This window comes from Sphaeramia orbicularis, chromosome 12 (genome assembly GCF_902148855.1).
Source record: "Sphaeramia orbicularis chromosome 12, fSphaOr1.1, whole genome shotgun sequence".
Taxonomy (NCBI): Eukaryota; Metazoa; Chordata; class Actinopteri; order Kurtiformes; family Apogonidae; genus Sphaeramia; species Sphaeramia orbicularis.
The window spans coordinates 80326986-80344326 of NC_043968.1; the positions used below are offsets into that span (position 1 = coordinate 80326986).

Genomic DNA, 17341 nt, shown 5'->3' on the forward strand with positions numbered 1-17341 from the left:
GAGAAAGTCTCTAATTTTAACAGAATAAACTTTGTTTTTACTGAAAATAAAACAAAAAGTTACGTTTGATAATAGATGAGATAAGATAGAAGGATTTATGAGGTATTCCTGGGATGTTCAGCATTTCTGACTTCCTGTCGGCCATCTTGGTTAGGAGTAAAAAAAAAAGTAAAAAAAATTACTTCCCATAACTTGCCAATAGATGTCATTAGGAAAAAAATTTATGATTGAAAAAGTCTCTAATTTCATCAGAATAAACTTTATTTTTTCTGAAAATAAAATTTGAAAAATGATGTTTTATAACAGATAAAACAAGATAAGATAAGATAGAAGGATTTATGAGGTATTCCTGGGATGTTGAGGATTTCTGACTTACTGTTGGCCATCTTGGTTAATGAGTAAAAAAAAAAAAAAAGCCCACTTCTCACGACTTGCCAATAAGTGGCATTATGAAAAAAAATTATGACTGATAAAGTCTCAAATTTTATCAGAAGATACTTTATTTTTACTGAAACTAAAACAAAAAATTATGATTCATAATAGATAAGATAAGATAAGATAAGATAAGATAAGATAAGATAAGATAAGATAAGATAGAAGGATTTATGAGGTACTCCCAGGAAATTCAGCTTTTCTGACTTTCTGTCGGCCATCTTGGTTAAGGAGAAAAAAAAAAAAAAAAAATTCCCATGACTGGCTAATAGGTGGCATTATGAGAAAATTTTATGATTGAAAATTTTATGATTTGTGATTTTATGATTGAAAAAATCTCTAATTTTATCAAAATAAACTTTATTTTTACTGAAATTAAACAAAAAATGAGGTTTTATCATTGATAAGATAAGCTAAGATAAGCTAAGATAAGCTAAGATAAGATAAGATAAGATAAGATAAGATAAGATAAGACAGAAGGATTTATGAGATATTCCTGGGATGTTCAGCATTTCTGACTTCCTGTCGGCCATTTTGGTTAAGGAGTAAAAACAAAACAAACAAACAAAAAACTCCCACTTCCCTTGTGTTGGCTGATATGGAACTGAAACAACCAAACCCATGAATATACAAGAGACCAGCTGCAGAATAGATGAACCCTGGACATGAAAGGGTTAAAGCAGGTGAACTCTAGCCTTTTGGACTAAACTCTGTGATGAAACCCTGACACAGTGAAGACACCAAACCAGTATTCCTGTGGAGTCAAAGCTGTCCAACTGAAAATGCACCGATAACACTGGAACCGAAGCAGAGAATGACATCATGGTAACAGCGAAGACACGGAGACAAAGGGATTCACGCAGATGATCATTTTCTTCACTCGGACTGACCTAGATCTGAGAGACGAGGACGGCAATTAAGGAGAGACTGAATCAAAGATGATCACTGTGTCAGACGAATAAAGGGCTTTGAGAGGCTGCAGCATCTCGCACAAAAGACTGGAAAGTTATAAAAATCACAATCACATTCATCTGGAGTGAAACCATGTCAAGACAATGTGTGTTACTGTGTTTTGTTTTGTTTTTTTTCCTTCTCATGAATCATTTAGTTGACGGACGACTCTACAGCTATAAACGCTTGATTAGAGTGAATATCAGCGCTCTTTAATACTCTCAGAATGTCACATGTTGTGTTTCCATGGACTCTAATATCAGACTGGTGATGGGAGGAACAGACCAATAAGAAATGATTCACTATATGGACAAAAGTATGTGGACATGTTGAATTCAGCTGTTTCTTTTCTAACAGGGGTCTGGGATACAAAACAATAATGTCTAATGCTATAATATGGTTTTATATTATGGGATAAATATCATTGCATTGGTTAGTTTGGTTCAAATTGTTACCCCGCCCCCAAAGGGGAGGCAAGGGGTATTGTTTTTGGTTCGGTTTGTTTGTTTGTTTAACACTTTAGCGGCAAAACTAATGGTTGAATTCATACCAAATTGGGTTTATAGATCGCAAGTGACCCAGAATAGACGTGATTACATTTTGGGAAAAGAAGGTCAATGTTCCAATTTTTTTATGAATTTTTAAATTCTTTTTCTTTCCCATTTACTCATAATCGGCAAAATTTCAAATCGCTATAAAAACTGTCAATTTTAACCCAGTTTACTTAAAACGCTTCACAGATATAGAGAATAATTTTATACATCACACAAGTAGGTCAATTTTTTTAATGAATTTTTAATTTTTATTTTTTTTTCCCATTTACTTATAATCGCCAAAATTTCAAATTGCTATAAAAATGTCAATTTTAACTCGATTTACTTGAAGTTGCACAGATATAGAGATTAATTTTAGACATCACTCAAGTAGGTCAAATTTTTTATGAATTTTTAAAGTATTTTTTTTCCCATTTACTTATAATGGCCAAAATTTCAAATCGCTATAAAAACTGTCAATTTTAACCCAATTTACTTAAAACACTTCACAGATATAGAGAATAATTTTATACATCACACAAGTAGGTCAAATTTTTTATTAATTTTTAAAATCTTTTTCTTTACCATTTACTTATAATTGCCAAAATTTCAAATTGCTATAAAAACGTCAGTTTTAACTCAATTTACTTAAACGTTGCACAGATATAGAGATTAATTTTAGACATCACTCAAGTGGGTCAAATTTTTTTATGAATTTTTAAAATCTTTTTCTTTCCCATTTACTTACAATCGGCAAAATTTGAAATCACTATAAAAACGTCAACGTGTGTTACTGTGTTTTTTCTTTTTTTTTTCCTTCCCATGAATCATTTAGTAGATGGACGACTCTGTAGCTATAAACGCTTGATTAGAGTGAATATAAGTGCTCTTTAATACTCTCAGAATGTCACATGTTGTGTTTCCATGGACTCTAATATCAGACTGATGATGGGAAGAACAGACCAATAAGAAATGAAAATACCTCAGATCCTCTATATAGACCAGGGGTGTCAAACTCATTTTCTTCCAGGGGCCACATTCAGCCCAATTTAATCTGAAGTGGGCCAGACCAGCAAAAAAATATTATGATAACCAATAAATAATGACAACTCCAAATTGGTTTAGTGCAAAAAAAATAACGTTCAATTATGCCAATATTTACATTTACAAATGATCCGAACAAAAGCATGTGAATAAGCTGAAAAAAACAGAATTTGTTAAGAACTATAAGTACAATTTTATCAATATTATGCCTCGACTTATCATTTATACATATGCACAAAACATTTAGTAACAGGCAGAAAATTGTTAAAATTGCACTTAATTTTCTTCATTTTGTTCAAGTTATTCACATGTTATTGTGAAAGGATAGTTTGTTAATGTAAACATTTTCCTAATTTAATGTTTTTTGCACTAAATCAAAGAGGAAAAAAAATGGTGTTGTCGTTATTTATAGGTTATTATGATATTATTTTTGAGTTTGATGCCCTAACTTGCACTTTGCAAATTCATCCCACGGGCCGGATTGGAACCTTTGGCGGGCCAGTTTTGGTCCCCGGGCCACATGTTTGACACCTGTGATATAGACAAAAGTATGTGGACACGTTGAATTCAGGTGTTTCTTTTCTAACAGGGGTCTGGGATACGAAACAATAATGACTAATGTCAGAATATAGTTTTATATTAAGGGATAAATATCATTGCATTGGTTAGTTTGGTTTAAATTATGTTTGCTTCTAAAATGCCTCAGAGATGGATTTGACTTTATTTCTCTCAGCATTGATTTTTTTTTTATCTATGCCTATGATTTAAAATGTTCTACCTCTAATTTTCTAAAATATTTTTCATGCTCTGACTGTAAATAATACTTCAACCATCTTCAACCATCTACTTTCTCACTTAAGATGACAAATCTACCATTAAACTTTAAGGAAATATTGATGTTTTCACCTCAAATCCTCATGAACAGGACAACCTACAGCTGTAGACATGATGTGTCCCAATATTTATGTCCATATAGTTAATGGAAGCAAAGATAACAAGCAAACAAACCCCGCCCCTCACACGTATTGTAGCTTATTTTGGCATCAATCCAGCTGATGTCATCATGTCTGTGTGTGTGCTGACGTCAGCATAGACATAAACAGCAGAGACAAATGTAGGTCATGATAAGTAAATGGGAAAAAGGAAAAAGATTTTAAAAATTCATAAAAAAATTTGACCTACTTGAGTGATGTTTAAAATTAATCTTTATATCTGTGCAACGTTTAAGTAATTTGAGTTAAAATTGATATTTTTATAGCAATTTGAAATTTTGCTGAGTATAAGTAAATGGTAAAGAAAAAGATTTTAAAAAGTCATAAAAAATTTGACCTACTTGAGTGATGTCTAAAATTAATCTCTATATCTGTGCAGCGTTTTAAGTAAATTGAGTTAAAATTAACGTTTTTATAGTGATTTGAAATTTTGCCGATAAGCAAATGGGAAAGAAAAAGATTTTTAAAATTCGCCAAAAATTTGACCTACTTGAGTGATGTATAAAATTATTCTCTATATCTGTGCAACATTTTAAGCAAATCGGGTTAAAATTTAAGTTTTTATAGCAATTTTAAATTTTGCCGATTATAAGTAAACGGGAAAAAAAAAGATTTTAAAAATTCATAAAAAATTTGACCTGCTTGAGTGATGTCTAAAATTAATCCTTATATTTGTGCAACGTTTTAAGCAAATCGGGTTAAAATTTACGTTTTTATAGCGATTTTAAATTTTGCCGATTATAAGTAAATGGGGGAAAAAAGATTTTAAAAGTTCATAAAAATTGACCTACTTGAGTGATGTCTAAAATTAATCCTTATATTTGTGCAACGTTTTAAGCAAATCAGGTTAAAATTTACGTTTTTATAGCAATTTTAAATTTTGCCGATTATAAGTAAACAGGAAAAAAAAAAAAAGATTTTACAAATTCATAAAAAATTTGACCTGCTTGAGTGATGTCTAAAATTAATCCTTATATTTGTGCAACATTTTAAGTAAATCGGGTTAAAAATGGACATTTTTATAGTGATTTGAAATTTTGCCAATTATACGTAAATGGGGAGGAAAAAAAAAAAAAATCTATAAAAAATTTGAACTTTGACCTACTTTTCCCAAAATGTAATCACATCTATTCTGGGTCACTGGCAATCTATAAACCCAATTTGGTATGAATTCAACCAACAGTTTTGCTGCTAAAGTGTTAACAAACCAAAAAACAAACCGAACCAAAAACTATACCCCTTGCCTCTCTTTTAGGGGGCGGTGTAACAATTTAAGCCAAACGAACCAGTGCGATGATATCTATCCCAGTATAAAACTATATTCTGACATTCTGTCATTTGAGAGCTGGTTTTTATCCAGATGTAAATTTTATTTTCAATCAGAGTGTGATCATGTCAAACGCTTCCTTAATTGCCATTTCAACTCGGGATTATAACAACAGTCGACCCTGATGGCGGCTGTAGATGAGGAAGAATCCATCACACACACACACACACACACACACACACACACAAACATGAACACATATTTCAGACTGAGAGGACAACACATGTAGGACGACACGCTGAACGGACAGACGGACATTCATCTCCAACACGTGTGTGGAACTTACGCTGCGATGGATATGTTGGCGGCCGACATGGGGCTGACTTCCTTCACCTCCATGGCCTTCTGCAGAGCCAGCTTCTTATTGGCCGCCTCCTCCTGCTCCTCTTCATCCTTCACAGATGGACAGGTGTATGTGTGTGTGATGTGTGTAGTTCTGATGTATACTGGAATAACAACGTTGCCCGCACACCCCTGACCCCGCCCACCTTCGTCAGCTCCTGTGCGTTGGCGAGGTTATCCACAGCGATGGCCAAGAAGACGTTCAGGAGGGTGTCTGAGAACCAGGAGTCAAGAAGAAAACACACAGGCCAGGGATTGGGCTGAGGCTAAAACCTGGTCCATCTGGTCCAGGTCTAATGAGAAGGTCCAAACGTTAAACATATGAGTCCACCAGAACCACCTGATCCACATTAGATAGAAAAGAACGACAACAACAATAAAAAAAATAATAACAATAATAATAATAACAATAATAATAATAATAATAATAATAATAAGTGTTTGTTTCCTCTACAGATGGAATACTATTATCTGTTGTATCTACCAATCTCTCTCTCTCTCTCTCTCTCTCTCTCTCTCTATGTATATATATATATATATATATATATATATATATATATATATAGAGAGAGAGAGAGAGAGAGAGAGAGAGAGAGAGATAAAGAGAGAAAGATGTATATAGATAGACATATCTTGCGCTGTCTTTTCTATCTATCTATCTATCTAGCTCTCTCTCGCTCTCTCTTTCTCTCTCTCTATTTATCTCTCTCTTTCTCTCTATATGTATCTTTCTCTCTCTCTCTCGCTCTCTCTCTCTACATATATCTTTCTCTCTCTAGCTCTCTTGCTCTCTCTCTGTCCATCTATCTATTATATATACTGAAATTTTTGGATTGTTACCTCCGCCAAGGAGGTTATGTTTTTGCCAGGGTTTGTTTGTTTGTCTGTTTGTTTGTCTGTCCGTTAGTGTGCAACATAACTCAAAAAGTTATGGACAGATTTGGATGAAATTTTCAGGGTTTGTTGGAAATGGGATAAGGAAGAAATGATTACATTTTGGTGGTGATCGGGGGTGGGGGGGGCCCACGGGGGGGGCCACTGATCAGCCTTGGCGGAGGTCTGCGCTCTCCGAGTGCTTCTAGTTTTTTTTTTTGTTTGGTTTTTATTCATGACTGATTTTAAATATTCCACTTCTAAATTTCTTAAATATATGAAGTTCTCTGACTGTAAATAATAATTTTCTACCACAGCTAACCATCTACTTTCTTCACATCTCACTGAGGAAGAAAAATATCCCATTAAACTTTAAGGAAATATTGATGTTTATAAACTATATGGACAAAAATATTGGGACACATCATGTCTACAGCTGTAAGATGTCCTGTTCATGACGAATAATGATGAAAATGAACAAGATAATCAACAAATTTAAGAAAATAATCAACAACAAAACAATCAACAAAAAAAAAAAAAATCAACAAATTTTATAACAGTGAACAAAATAATCCACAAAATGAGCAGAGACAATAAACAAAACAAAAATAACAAAATTATCAACAAAACGATCAAATTAATCAACATTTGAATAACAGTGAACAAAAAATCAACAAAATGAGTAAAAATGAACAAAATAATTTAAAAAAGCACAAAATAATCAACAAATTCAATAACACTCAACAAAATAATCAACAAAACAAAGTGAAAAAAATTAATCCAAAAAAAAAAAAAAAAAAATCAACAAATTCAATAGCAGTCAACAAAATAATCAATAAAATGAGTACAAATGAGATATAAACACAATATTTCCTTAAAGTTTAACACCTGAATTCCAAATATTTTGTCCATATAAGTGTGGGCATTGGTATTCATAATATTAGTATTATTTATAGTATTAGTATTAGTACATCATTAGTATTTGTATTAGTACCAGTGATAGCAGCCTGGGTTTTACTCAGTATTAAAACATGAAAAAGTGTATGAATTTGGATGTTATGAATACTGATGCCTCGTAACCACATGAGGATTTAGGAAGCAGTGAACTCCTACATGTACTAATTGGCAGAAAAGTGGATCATGTTCAACAGACTGAAGAATAAATCTGGTTGTAAAGAAGAACGGGGTAATATCTGACTAAAAAAAAATGTATTTTCAGGGTTTGAAAACATGCATAAAAAAGAGAAAAAACATTTCTTATTCTCTCAGAAACCAAGAAAACTCAGATTTATGAGAGAAACGTCGTCCCCAGGCATCATACGATCTATCAGGTTGAAGTAAAACTTGCCAAAAAACTCAAACTTTGTGAAACAGACGCAAACTTGTCAGTGTGTTACTAGTGTTTTTTTCTTTAATAGGCTGTAACGAATGCAGCTTTAACAGGAGTTTTGGCTTTTTTAAGATGTGCCCTGGTTTCCTGCTGCATTCAAACACACTCTGAAAAATAATACCAATAAAAATAAAACTCTCCAACTTGCACATGTGTTATGTTTCCATGCGGGACTCTGTTAGGGATGTTCAAATATTTAGGAATACTTTTACTCATCTACTGTTTGTGCATTTATCTGCAGCCACTGCAAACAAAAAATACTGGACTAACTGATGTTTCCCAGATGTGGCAGCTCATTTAATCACCTGTAAATGGAAATTAACTGAAAATATACTATATCTAATACCAAGGTCTCGTTGGTGCACCGTCCATTGAGCATTTTCCTTTTTTTTTTTTTAAAGTCACGTCTACTTGCACTGACTTTTAACCCTTAGGGGTTTGAGCCTATTTTGGCTGTTTTGAGTACTTTTGATTTTGCCTTTATATACTATATAAAGAAATGTTTACTATACCCATGTTATACCCACTATGAGAAAAAAAAAACAAAACATCCTCCACCTTTTCAATTACGGGGGCGTTGTTTACTCAAAAGGTCTCTTGCTTTAAAATTAAGGCCACCAGAAAAAATAAATGCAAAGGTCGAAAATTTTTAAAGCCTTCAGCTAATGTGGCTAATGCTAACAAAGTAACCCACCGGAAGTGGAGGTCGGTGCGCTAAAAATAAAGTTATTTTAAAAATATATAGTGGATAATTTTTGGGGGCTGTTCTCTTTTTTTTTCTTACAGTGGATAATTTTTTGGGCTGTTCTCTTTTTTTTCTTATAGTGGATAACTTTTTTGGGCTGTTATCTTTTTTTCTTACAGTGCATAATATTTTGGGCTGTTGTCTTTTTTTTTCTTACAGTGGATAATTTTTTGGACTGTTCTTTTTTTTCTTATAGTGGATAATTTTTTGGGCTGTTATCTTTTTTTCTTACAGTGGATAATTTTTTGGGCTGTTGTCTTTTTTTTCTTACAGTGGATAATTTTTTGGACTGTTCTTTTTTTTCTTATAGTGGATAATTTTTGGGGCTGTTGTCTTTTTTTTCTTATAGTAGAAAATTTTTTGGGCTGTTGTCTGTTTTTTTCTTATAGTGGATAAATTTTTGGGCTATTCTCATTTTTTTCTAATAGTGGATAACTTTTTTGGGCTGTTCTCTTTTTTTCTTACAGTGGATAATTTTTTTGGACTGTTCTCTTTTTTTTTCTTATAGTGGATAATTTTTTGGGCTGTTGTCTTTTTTTTCTTATAGTAGAGAATTTTTTGGGCCTTTGTCTTTTTTTCTTATAGTGGATAAATTTCTTGGGCTGTTGTCTTTTTTTCTTATAGTAGAAAATGTTTTGGGCTGTTGTCTTTTTTTCTTATAGTGGATAATTTTTTGGGCTGTTGTCTTTTTTTTCTTACAGTGGATAATTTTTTGGACTGTTCTCTTTTTTTCTTATAGTGGATAATTTTTGGGCTGTTGTCTTTTTTTTCTTATAGTAGAAAATGTTTTGGGCTGTTGTCTTTTTTTTCTTATAGTGGATAATTTTTTGGGCTGTTGTCTTTTTTTTCTTATAGTGGATAATTTTTTGGGCTGTTGTCTTTTTTTTCTTATAGTAGAAAATGTTTTGGGCTGTTGTCTTTTTTTCTTATAGTGGATAATTTTTTGGGCTGTTGTCTTTTTTTTCTTACAGTGGATAATTTTTTGGACTGTTCTCTTTTTTTCTTATAGTGGATAATTTTTTGGGCTGTTGTCTTTTTTTTTCTTATAGTAGAAAATGTTTTGGGCTGTTGTCTTTTTTTTCTTATAGTGGATAATTTTTTGGGCTGTTGTCTTTTTTTTCTTATAGTGGATAATTTTTTGGGCTGTTGTCTTTTTTTTCTTATAGTAGAAAATGTTTTGGGCTGTTGTCTTTTTTTTCTTATAGTGGATAATTTTTTGGACTGTTCTTTTTTTTCTTATAGTGGATAATTTTTGGGGCTGTTGTCTTTTTTTTCTTACAGTGGATAATTTTTTGGACTGTTCTTTTTTTTCTTATAGTGGATAATTTTTGGGGCTGTTGTCTTTTTTTTCTTATAGTAGAAAATTTTTTGGGCTGTTGTCTGTTTTTTTCTTATAGTGGATAAATTTTTGGGCTATTCTCATTTTTTTCTAATAGTGGATAACTTTTTTGGGCTGTTGTCTTTTTTTCTTATAGTGGATAATTTTTTGGGCTGTTGTCTTTTTTTTCTTACAGTGGATAATTTTTTGGACTGTTCTCTTTTTTTCTTATAGTGGATAATTTTTTGGGCTGTTGTCTTTTTTTTTCTTATAGTAGAAAATGTTTTGGGCTGTTGTCTTTTTTTTCTTATAGTAGAAAATGTTTTGGGCTGTTGTCTTTTTTTTCTTATAGTGGATAATTTTTGGGCTGTTGCACCTCTGGGCCACCGTAGTGACACCCTTGACCTCATCCCACTGTTGATCCAGTGAGTTAAAACAATCGTTAAAAGCCTTTCCTCGTTTGTTCTTCATCCACTGACTCTAAACCTGTCCATCAGAGGACGACAGGATCAAAAAGGATACAGTTTCCAAACAGCGTGAGGACAATGAAGTAGACAGAGGAGAACATGCCGCGGCGAACACCTCCTTGAGACTCGATCCCGTGGTACATGACGGCGTTCCAGTCCTCACCGGTCAGAATCTGAGGAAGACCAGAGGAGCGGCGTGAAAACCCCCCCACACCAAAGTGTGTAATTGAATTATGTAACAGACTGAAGGGTTACCAACACAGACTGAAGGGTTACCAACACAGACTGAAGGGTTACTAACACAGACTGAAGGGTTACCAACACAGACTGAAGGGTTACCAACACAGACTGAAGGGTTACCAACACAGACTGAAGGGTTACTACCACAGACTGAAGGGTTACCAACACAGACTGAAGGGTTATGAACACAGACTGAAGGGTTACTAACACAGACTGAAGGGTTATGAACACAGACTGAAGAGTTACTACCACAGACTGAAGGGTTACCAACACAGACTGAAGGGTTACCAACACAGACTGAAGAGTTACTACCACAGACTGAAGGGTTACCAACACAGACTGAAGGGTTACCAACACAGACTGAAGGGTTACTAACACAGACTGAAGGGTTACCAACACAGACTGAAGGGTTATGAACACAGACTGAAGGGTTACTAACACAGACTGAAGGGTTACTAACACAGACTGAAGGGTTACTAACAGACTGAAGAGTTACTAACACAGACTGAAGGGTTACTAACACAGACTGAAGGGTTACTAACAGACTGAAGAGTTACTAACACAGACTGAAGAGTTACTAACACAGACTGAAGGGTTACTAACACAGACTGAAGAGTTACTAACACAGACTGAAGGGTTACTAACACAGACTGAAGGGTTATGAACCCAGACTCAAGGGTTACTACCACAGACTGAAGGGTTACCAACACAGACTGAAGAGTTACTAACACAGACTGAAGGGTTACCAACACAGACTGAAGAGTTACTAACACAGACTGAAGAGTTACTAACACAGACTGAAGGGTTACCAACACAGACTGAAGGGTTATGAACACAGACTGAAGGGTTACTAACACAGACTGAAGGGTTACTAACACAGACTGAAGGGTTACCAACACAGACTGAAGGGTTACTAACAGACTGAAGAGTTACTAACACAGACTGAAGGGTTACTAACACAGACTGAAGGGTTACTAACAGACTGAAGAGTTACTAACACAGACTGAAGAGTTACTAACACAGACTGAAGGGTTACTAACACAGACTGAAGAGTTACTAACACAGACTGAAGGGTTACTAACACAGACTGAAGGGTTATGAACCCAGACTCAAGGGTTACTACCACAGACTGAAGGGTTACCAACACAGACTGAAGAGTTACTAACACAGACTGAAGGGTTACCAACACAGACTGAAGAGTTACTAACACAGACTGAAGAGTTACTAACACAGACTGAAGGGTTACTAACACAGACTGAAGAGTTACTAACACAGACTGAAGGGTTACCAACACAGACTGAAGGGTTACTAACAGACTGAAGAGTTACTAACACAGACTGAAGAGTTACTAACACAGACTGAAGGGTTACTAACACAGACTGAAGAGTTACTAACACAGACTGAAGGGTTACTAACACAGACTGAAGGGTTATGAACCCAGACTGAAGGGTTATTACCACAGACTGAAGGGTTACCAACACAGACTGAAGAGTTACTACCACAGACTGAAGGGTTACCAACACAGACTGAAGGGTTACCAACACAGACTGAAGGGTTACTAACACAGACTGAAGGGTTACCAACACAGACTGAAGGGTTATGAACACAGACTGAAGGGTTACTAACACAGACTGAAGGGTTACTAACACAGACTGAAGGGTTACCAACACAGACTGAAGGGTTACTAACAGACTGAAGAGTTACTAACACAGACTGAAGGGTTACTAACACAGACTGAAGGGTTACTAACAGACTGAAGAGTTACTAACACAGACTGAAGAGTTACTAACACAGACTGAAGGGTTACTAACACAGACTGAAGAGTTACTAACACAGACTGAAGGGTTACTAACACAGACTGAAGGGTTATGAACCCAGACTCAAGGGTTACTACCACAGACTGAAGGGTTACCAACACAGACTGAAGAGTTACTAACACAGACTGAAGGGTTACCAACACAGACTGAAGAGTTACTAACACAGACTGAAGAGTTACTAACACAGACTGAAGGGTTACTAACACAGACTGAAGAGTTACTAACACAGACTGAAGGGTTACCAACACAGACTGAAGGGTTACTAACAGACTGAAGAGTTACTAACACAGACTGAAGAGTTACTAACACAGACTGAAGGGTTACTAACACAGACTGAAGAGTTACTAACACAGACTGAAGGGTTACTAACACAGACTGAAGGGTTATGAACCCAGACTCAAGGGTTATTACCACAGACTGAAGGGTTACCAACACAGACTGAAGAGTTACTAACACAGACTGAAGGGTTACCAACACAGACTGAAGGGTTATGAACACAGACTGAAGGGTTACTAACACAGACTGAAGGGTTACCAACACAGACTGAAGGGTTACTAACACAGACTGAAGGGTTATGAACACAGACTGAAGGGTTACTAACACAGACTGAAGGGTTACTAACACAGACTGAAGGGTTATGAACACAGACTGAAGGGTTACTAACAGACTGAAGGGTTACTAACACAGACTGAAGGGTTATGAACCCAGACTGAAGGGTTACTAACACAGACTGAAGGGTTACTAACAGACTGAAGGGTTACCAACACAGACTAATAAAAGGATTATCAGCGAGTGCATTAGGGGACAGATGCTACGCAGCCCGGTCCTCCCCTCTAATTAAAATGACAGATAAACATCTTTCCTCTGCCACCGAGTAAATATTCTGCCTTTTATTCACAAGTTGTGAAGTGGAGGCTTTTAGTCGGTGAAGGCTGGAGGAATTATTTTATAGGAGGTGCAGTATTCAAGTTGGTTTATGAATGCATTATAACCACAGTGGGGCGCCTAGAGATGGGAATTAATAAGAATTTAACGATTCCGATTCTCTTATCGATTCTCATTTGGTGAAGGAATAAAAGAGAACAAACGGGTGTGTTTGCATTAACTGTCTTTTATATTTCCATCTCTGCACAGAAAATATAACATATACAGTATGAACAAATAGTAATAACAGATGATGCCGTGCCTGGATTGGGGTGGGGCGTACAGTGAAACTAAAGACGCTTTACTAATTCCTCTATTGCCCCACGTCCACTACATGGAACCGGTTCGACTCGGCCCGTCTCCCGTTGTTGTGCACCTCATTTCCTTTCCCCTACCTTCGGAAACTTGTATTTGAGGGGGTACGACATTTGTTGCCTGCACCGGAACCAGAACTGGGCCTGGATGATGGCCTGGTGTTCACTCTGCCACTAGATTCTCAACAGCCGCTAAGTAGTGAATCAAATACGTGACATTCCTGTAAATGAATCACATGCTGCGGACAAATGTTTGAACACATTGGAGGGATTCCACCCTTTTGAAGACATGGAAGCTCTGACAGTGTTCCAGTGGACCTGGTGTCGTCTGTTTAGACCGTTTCTGCCTCAACGCCATGTTGGCTACGTCCTGGCCAAAACAATGCAGCGTACGCGTGACATCATCGCGCATGCACAACGAAGGTGGAATTGATAAGCAGAATCGTTAAGCAGGCAGGCAAACGATTCCAAGGAATCGCTACTGGGATCCAGTTCTCAAAAAGAACCGGTTCTCGATTCCCATCCCTAGGGGCGCCACTAGCAAACGTGGTTAGCTCGTTTATTTAAATATTCCTGTTTTTGTAAAATTATTTTATACAATTCCTATTGTCTTCTTCTTCTTCATGTGAGACAGGTGGGGTGCCGCCCTCGCGCCCTCTACTGACAAGCTACCGCTGCTGTTTTGAGTGTGTGCGTACCTGGAAAACAGTGAGGATGGCTGCAGGGAAGGTATCAAAGTTGGTGGTCGGTGTTTCATCTTCAAAGTTAAACCTGTAAAAAAAAAAAAAAATAAATAAAAAATCAGAAAACGTCATCAGTCTCTTGAGATCAAATCCAGACCAGTTCAGACACTCAGACTCAGTTCCAGTCAGGTTTTAGCATCTTTAGCCTGTGGTTTAGGAGGAGATGAAGGGGAAAAGGCTGGAAGTTTCCATTTGAGACACTTTTCTACCTGTGAGGACCTTCATCACACATAGATCTGTAGTCCTTGGAATGGTCAGTGTTGTGTATGTGTGGGAGGTTTTTATGGTCAGTACTCATGTTTGAGCCCTTTTGTGCCTTCCATTTCATCAGCTGTTTGTATATTCACATTGATTTCCATCAGTACCAGCTCATATTCTCACATATAAGAGTGAATATATGCATGTGCACTCTTTTATTTACTGTCTTTGGATTTTTTTTTTTTTTTTTTTTTTTTTCAGATCTAAATCAATCCAAAACCTCTGCGGCTAAATTCAGTTTACTCAGTGATGTTCCGTCAGGTCCAGAAAGTCCTTCAGAATCCGAATCACTGGCCTATATTTACTTTTTTATATTTGATCCATGAAGATGTGTTAACACTTTAGGCACTGGAGGTTTTTTTTTTTTTTTTAAATATTCAATTTTATATCCAGATTTCCAAAAGCTGTATCTTAGAAGTGTTCAGACATAAAGTCGTACTGTAAATGAGAAAAACATTGGGTATGATGGAGTAAATGTACTCATCTAATTTACTGTGATGTCACATAGAGGTGGCCATATTGGATTGTATAAATTTTAGTAAAATTGAACTTTGAAGATATTTACACGGAAGGTTTCTTTGTGTTTTTGGTTTTTCGTCATCTTATCCTTAAAATACATTAACTTAAGCATTATTAGAAAGTAAAATGCAAAAAGTTATAGTATCTTTTTATCCAAATCAGTCCTTATCTACACTGTAAAAAGAAAAAAACAAAACTGTATTATTCCGGCAGCAGGGGTGCCGAAAAAATACTGTAAAATAACGGAAAATAACCATCTCATAAAACTACAGTAATTTTACATAATTAAAATACAGTTTTTTGCCCTAACTTTACATGAGATTTTGCATATTTTTGTTTTACTTTTTAATGTTTAATCATGAGTATTTACATGTATTAAAACAATCAAATTACCTATAAATATATATATATATATATATATATATATATATATATATATATATATATATATATATATATATATATATATATATGTAAATAATTTTCAATGAGACTCAGTTGTCCAATCCACTGATAAAAACTGTATTTGGACAGTTTATCAGTGCTTATATATGTTACACATTCACAAAAATACATTTATTCAACATTTTTGTTGTGAAACCTCCTGTAATTACACAAGATATTTGTCAATTAACAAACAAGTCTTGTTAAACTTACAGAACAAATACTTCTGTTACGGTTAACTGTCAGTAATTTTATCTGGTTTTATATATATATATATATATATATATATATATATTTATTTATTTATTTATTTTTTACAGTGTTAAACTTTAAATTAACAGTTTAATCTCATAAATAGAAAATAAATATTTGTGAAATTATGATACATTTGCAAGTGTATTTTAACTGTATTTTTCTATGAAAAAGAAACAATTTATTTTTAAAAAAAATTGAAATTTTTTGGTTATTCACAGTTACAGCTTTTCATGTTATTTTAGATTTGACATGTAAAATCAGACTATTTTTGTCATTTTATTGATATTTTCCTGTATCTTAAAAATGCAGGAAAAATCTGTAAAATAAACAGTGAAAATTCTGTTAAATTACAGATTTTTTTTTTTTTTTTTTTTTACAGTGTATCCAAACGAAAACTAAATCAATTTTACTTCCTTATTAAACAGTTCAGGACTACGCCTTTAAACTGGATTTTCTTCTTCACTTTGAATAAAAAATGCCCTGAAATGGTGTTAGGATTGAAGGGGCACATGTCTACCATCTATGGGTGGGAGGTGGGAACAAGATTTGGAAACTACCCGGAGTTCTGGTCTGTTTCAGTCAGTTATGTTGGTTGTTGTAATATTGCTTCATTGGTGCTTAAAGGGTTAACTCAGAGTTACACTGTAGTATTTTCTGCTATTGTCTTCAGAATGTGTCCATATTCCCTGTATCTGTCAGTCAGATGGTCCAGTTGCCTGATTGGTGAGTCCCAGTCTTGTCCCGCCTCCCTGTACACTAAACAGGTACAGAGTATGGCATCATCATTTCTTAATAATGACTCCCATCCTTTACCAGGACAGAGGTTTTTAGCCCCCCGGTGCAGGACACAGCATTTATAAAACTAGCTTTGTTCCTGTCACCATCACTGAGCTCAACAAGAAATAGTGACATTGCACTTTATTTACTTTTTTTAGTTATTTATTCTGTTTCTTTGCTCTAGTTATTATTATTGTGACTTCAAATGTTTGTGGCTGTAGTGAAAGGAGACCTGCTGATTGTGTTCATTGGTTTCATTCATACCAACGCCCTGTTATACAGTGTTTTTTCTATAGAATTGATATTAAAATCTGGATTGAGTCTGAAAGAACCAGTGAAGACCTCGGTGTTAAATCCACGTCCCACCACTGAGTTAACAACAATTTTATTTCAGTTTGAACCGGTATCTATAATAATAATTAATTAATAATAACATGGCACCAAAAGGGCTAAATGTGTAAAAGCAGGTTTGTCCTCACAAAGACAGAAGTATGGGAAAGTCTGGGGGAAACTGACAGAGTTTCAGGTGGAGAGAGAACTGGTAAACCAGAGAAAGAAACATGCAGCAGCAGGAAACACCAGCCACCAGGAGCACCAGGAGCACCAGGAGCTCCAACCTTTAAGGCCAAAACACAC

General features: G+C 35.0%; 1 protein-coding gene across 1 annotated transcript in view; it reads right to left on the reverse strand.

Moving 5' to 3' along the window:
- The window catches only part of LOC115429602 (voltage-dependent N-type calcium channel subunit alpha-1B-like), a 469655-nt gene that overhangs the window by 176099 nt on the left and 276215 nt on the right, over positions 1-17341 (reverse strand). Inside the window, exons 17-20 of the mRNA XM_030149195.1 lie at positions 14408-14480; positions 10470-10587; positions 5768-5835; positions 5566-5672 (exon numbers count right to left, since the gene is read on the reverse strand). Of these exons, the coding sequence (XP_030005055.1) occupies positions 5566-5672; positions 5768-5835; positions 10470-10587; positions 14408-14480 (366 nt within the window). The remainder of the gene's footprint in view (positions 1-5565; positions 5673-5767; positions 5836-10469; positions 10588-14407; positions 14481-17341) is intronic.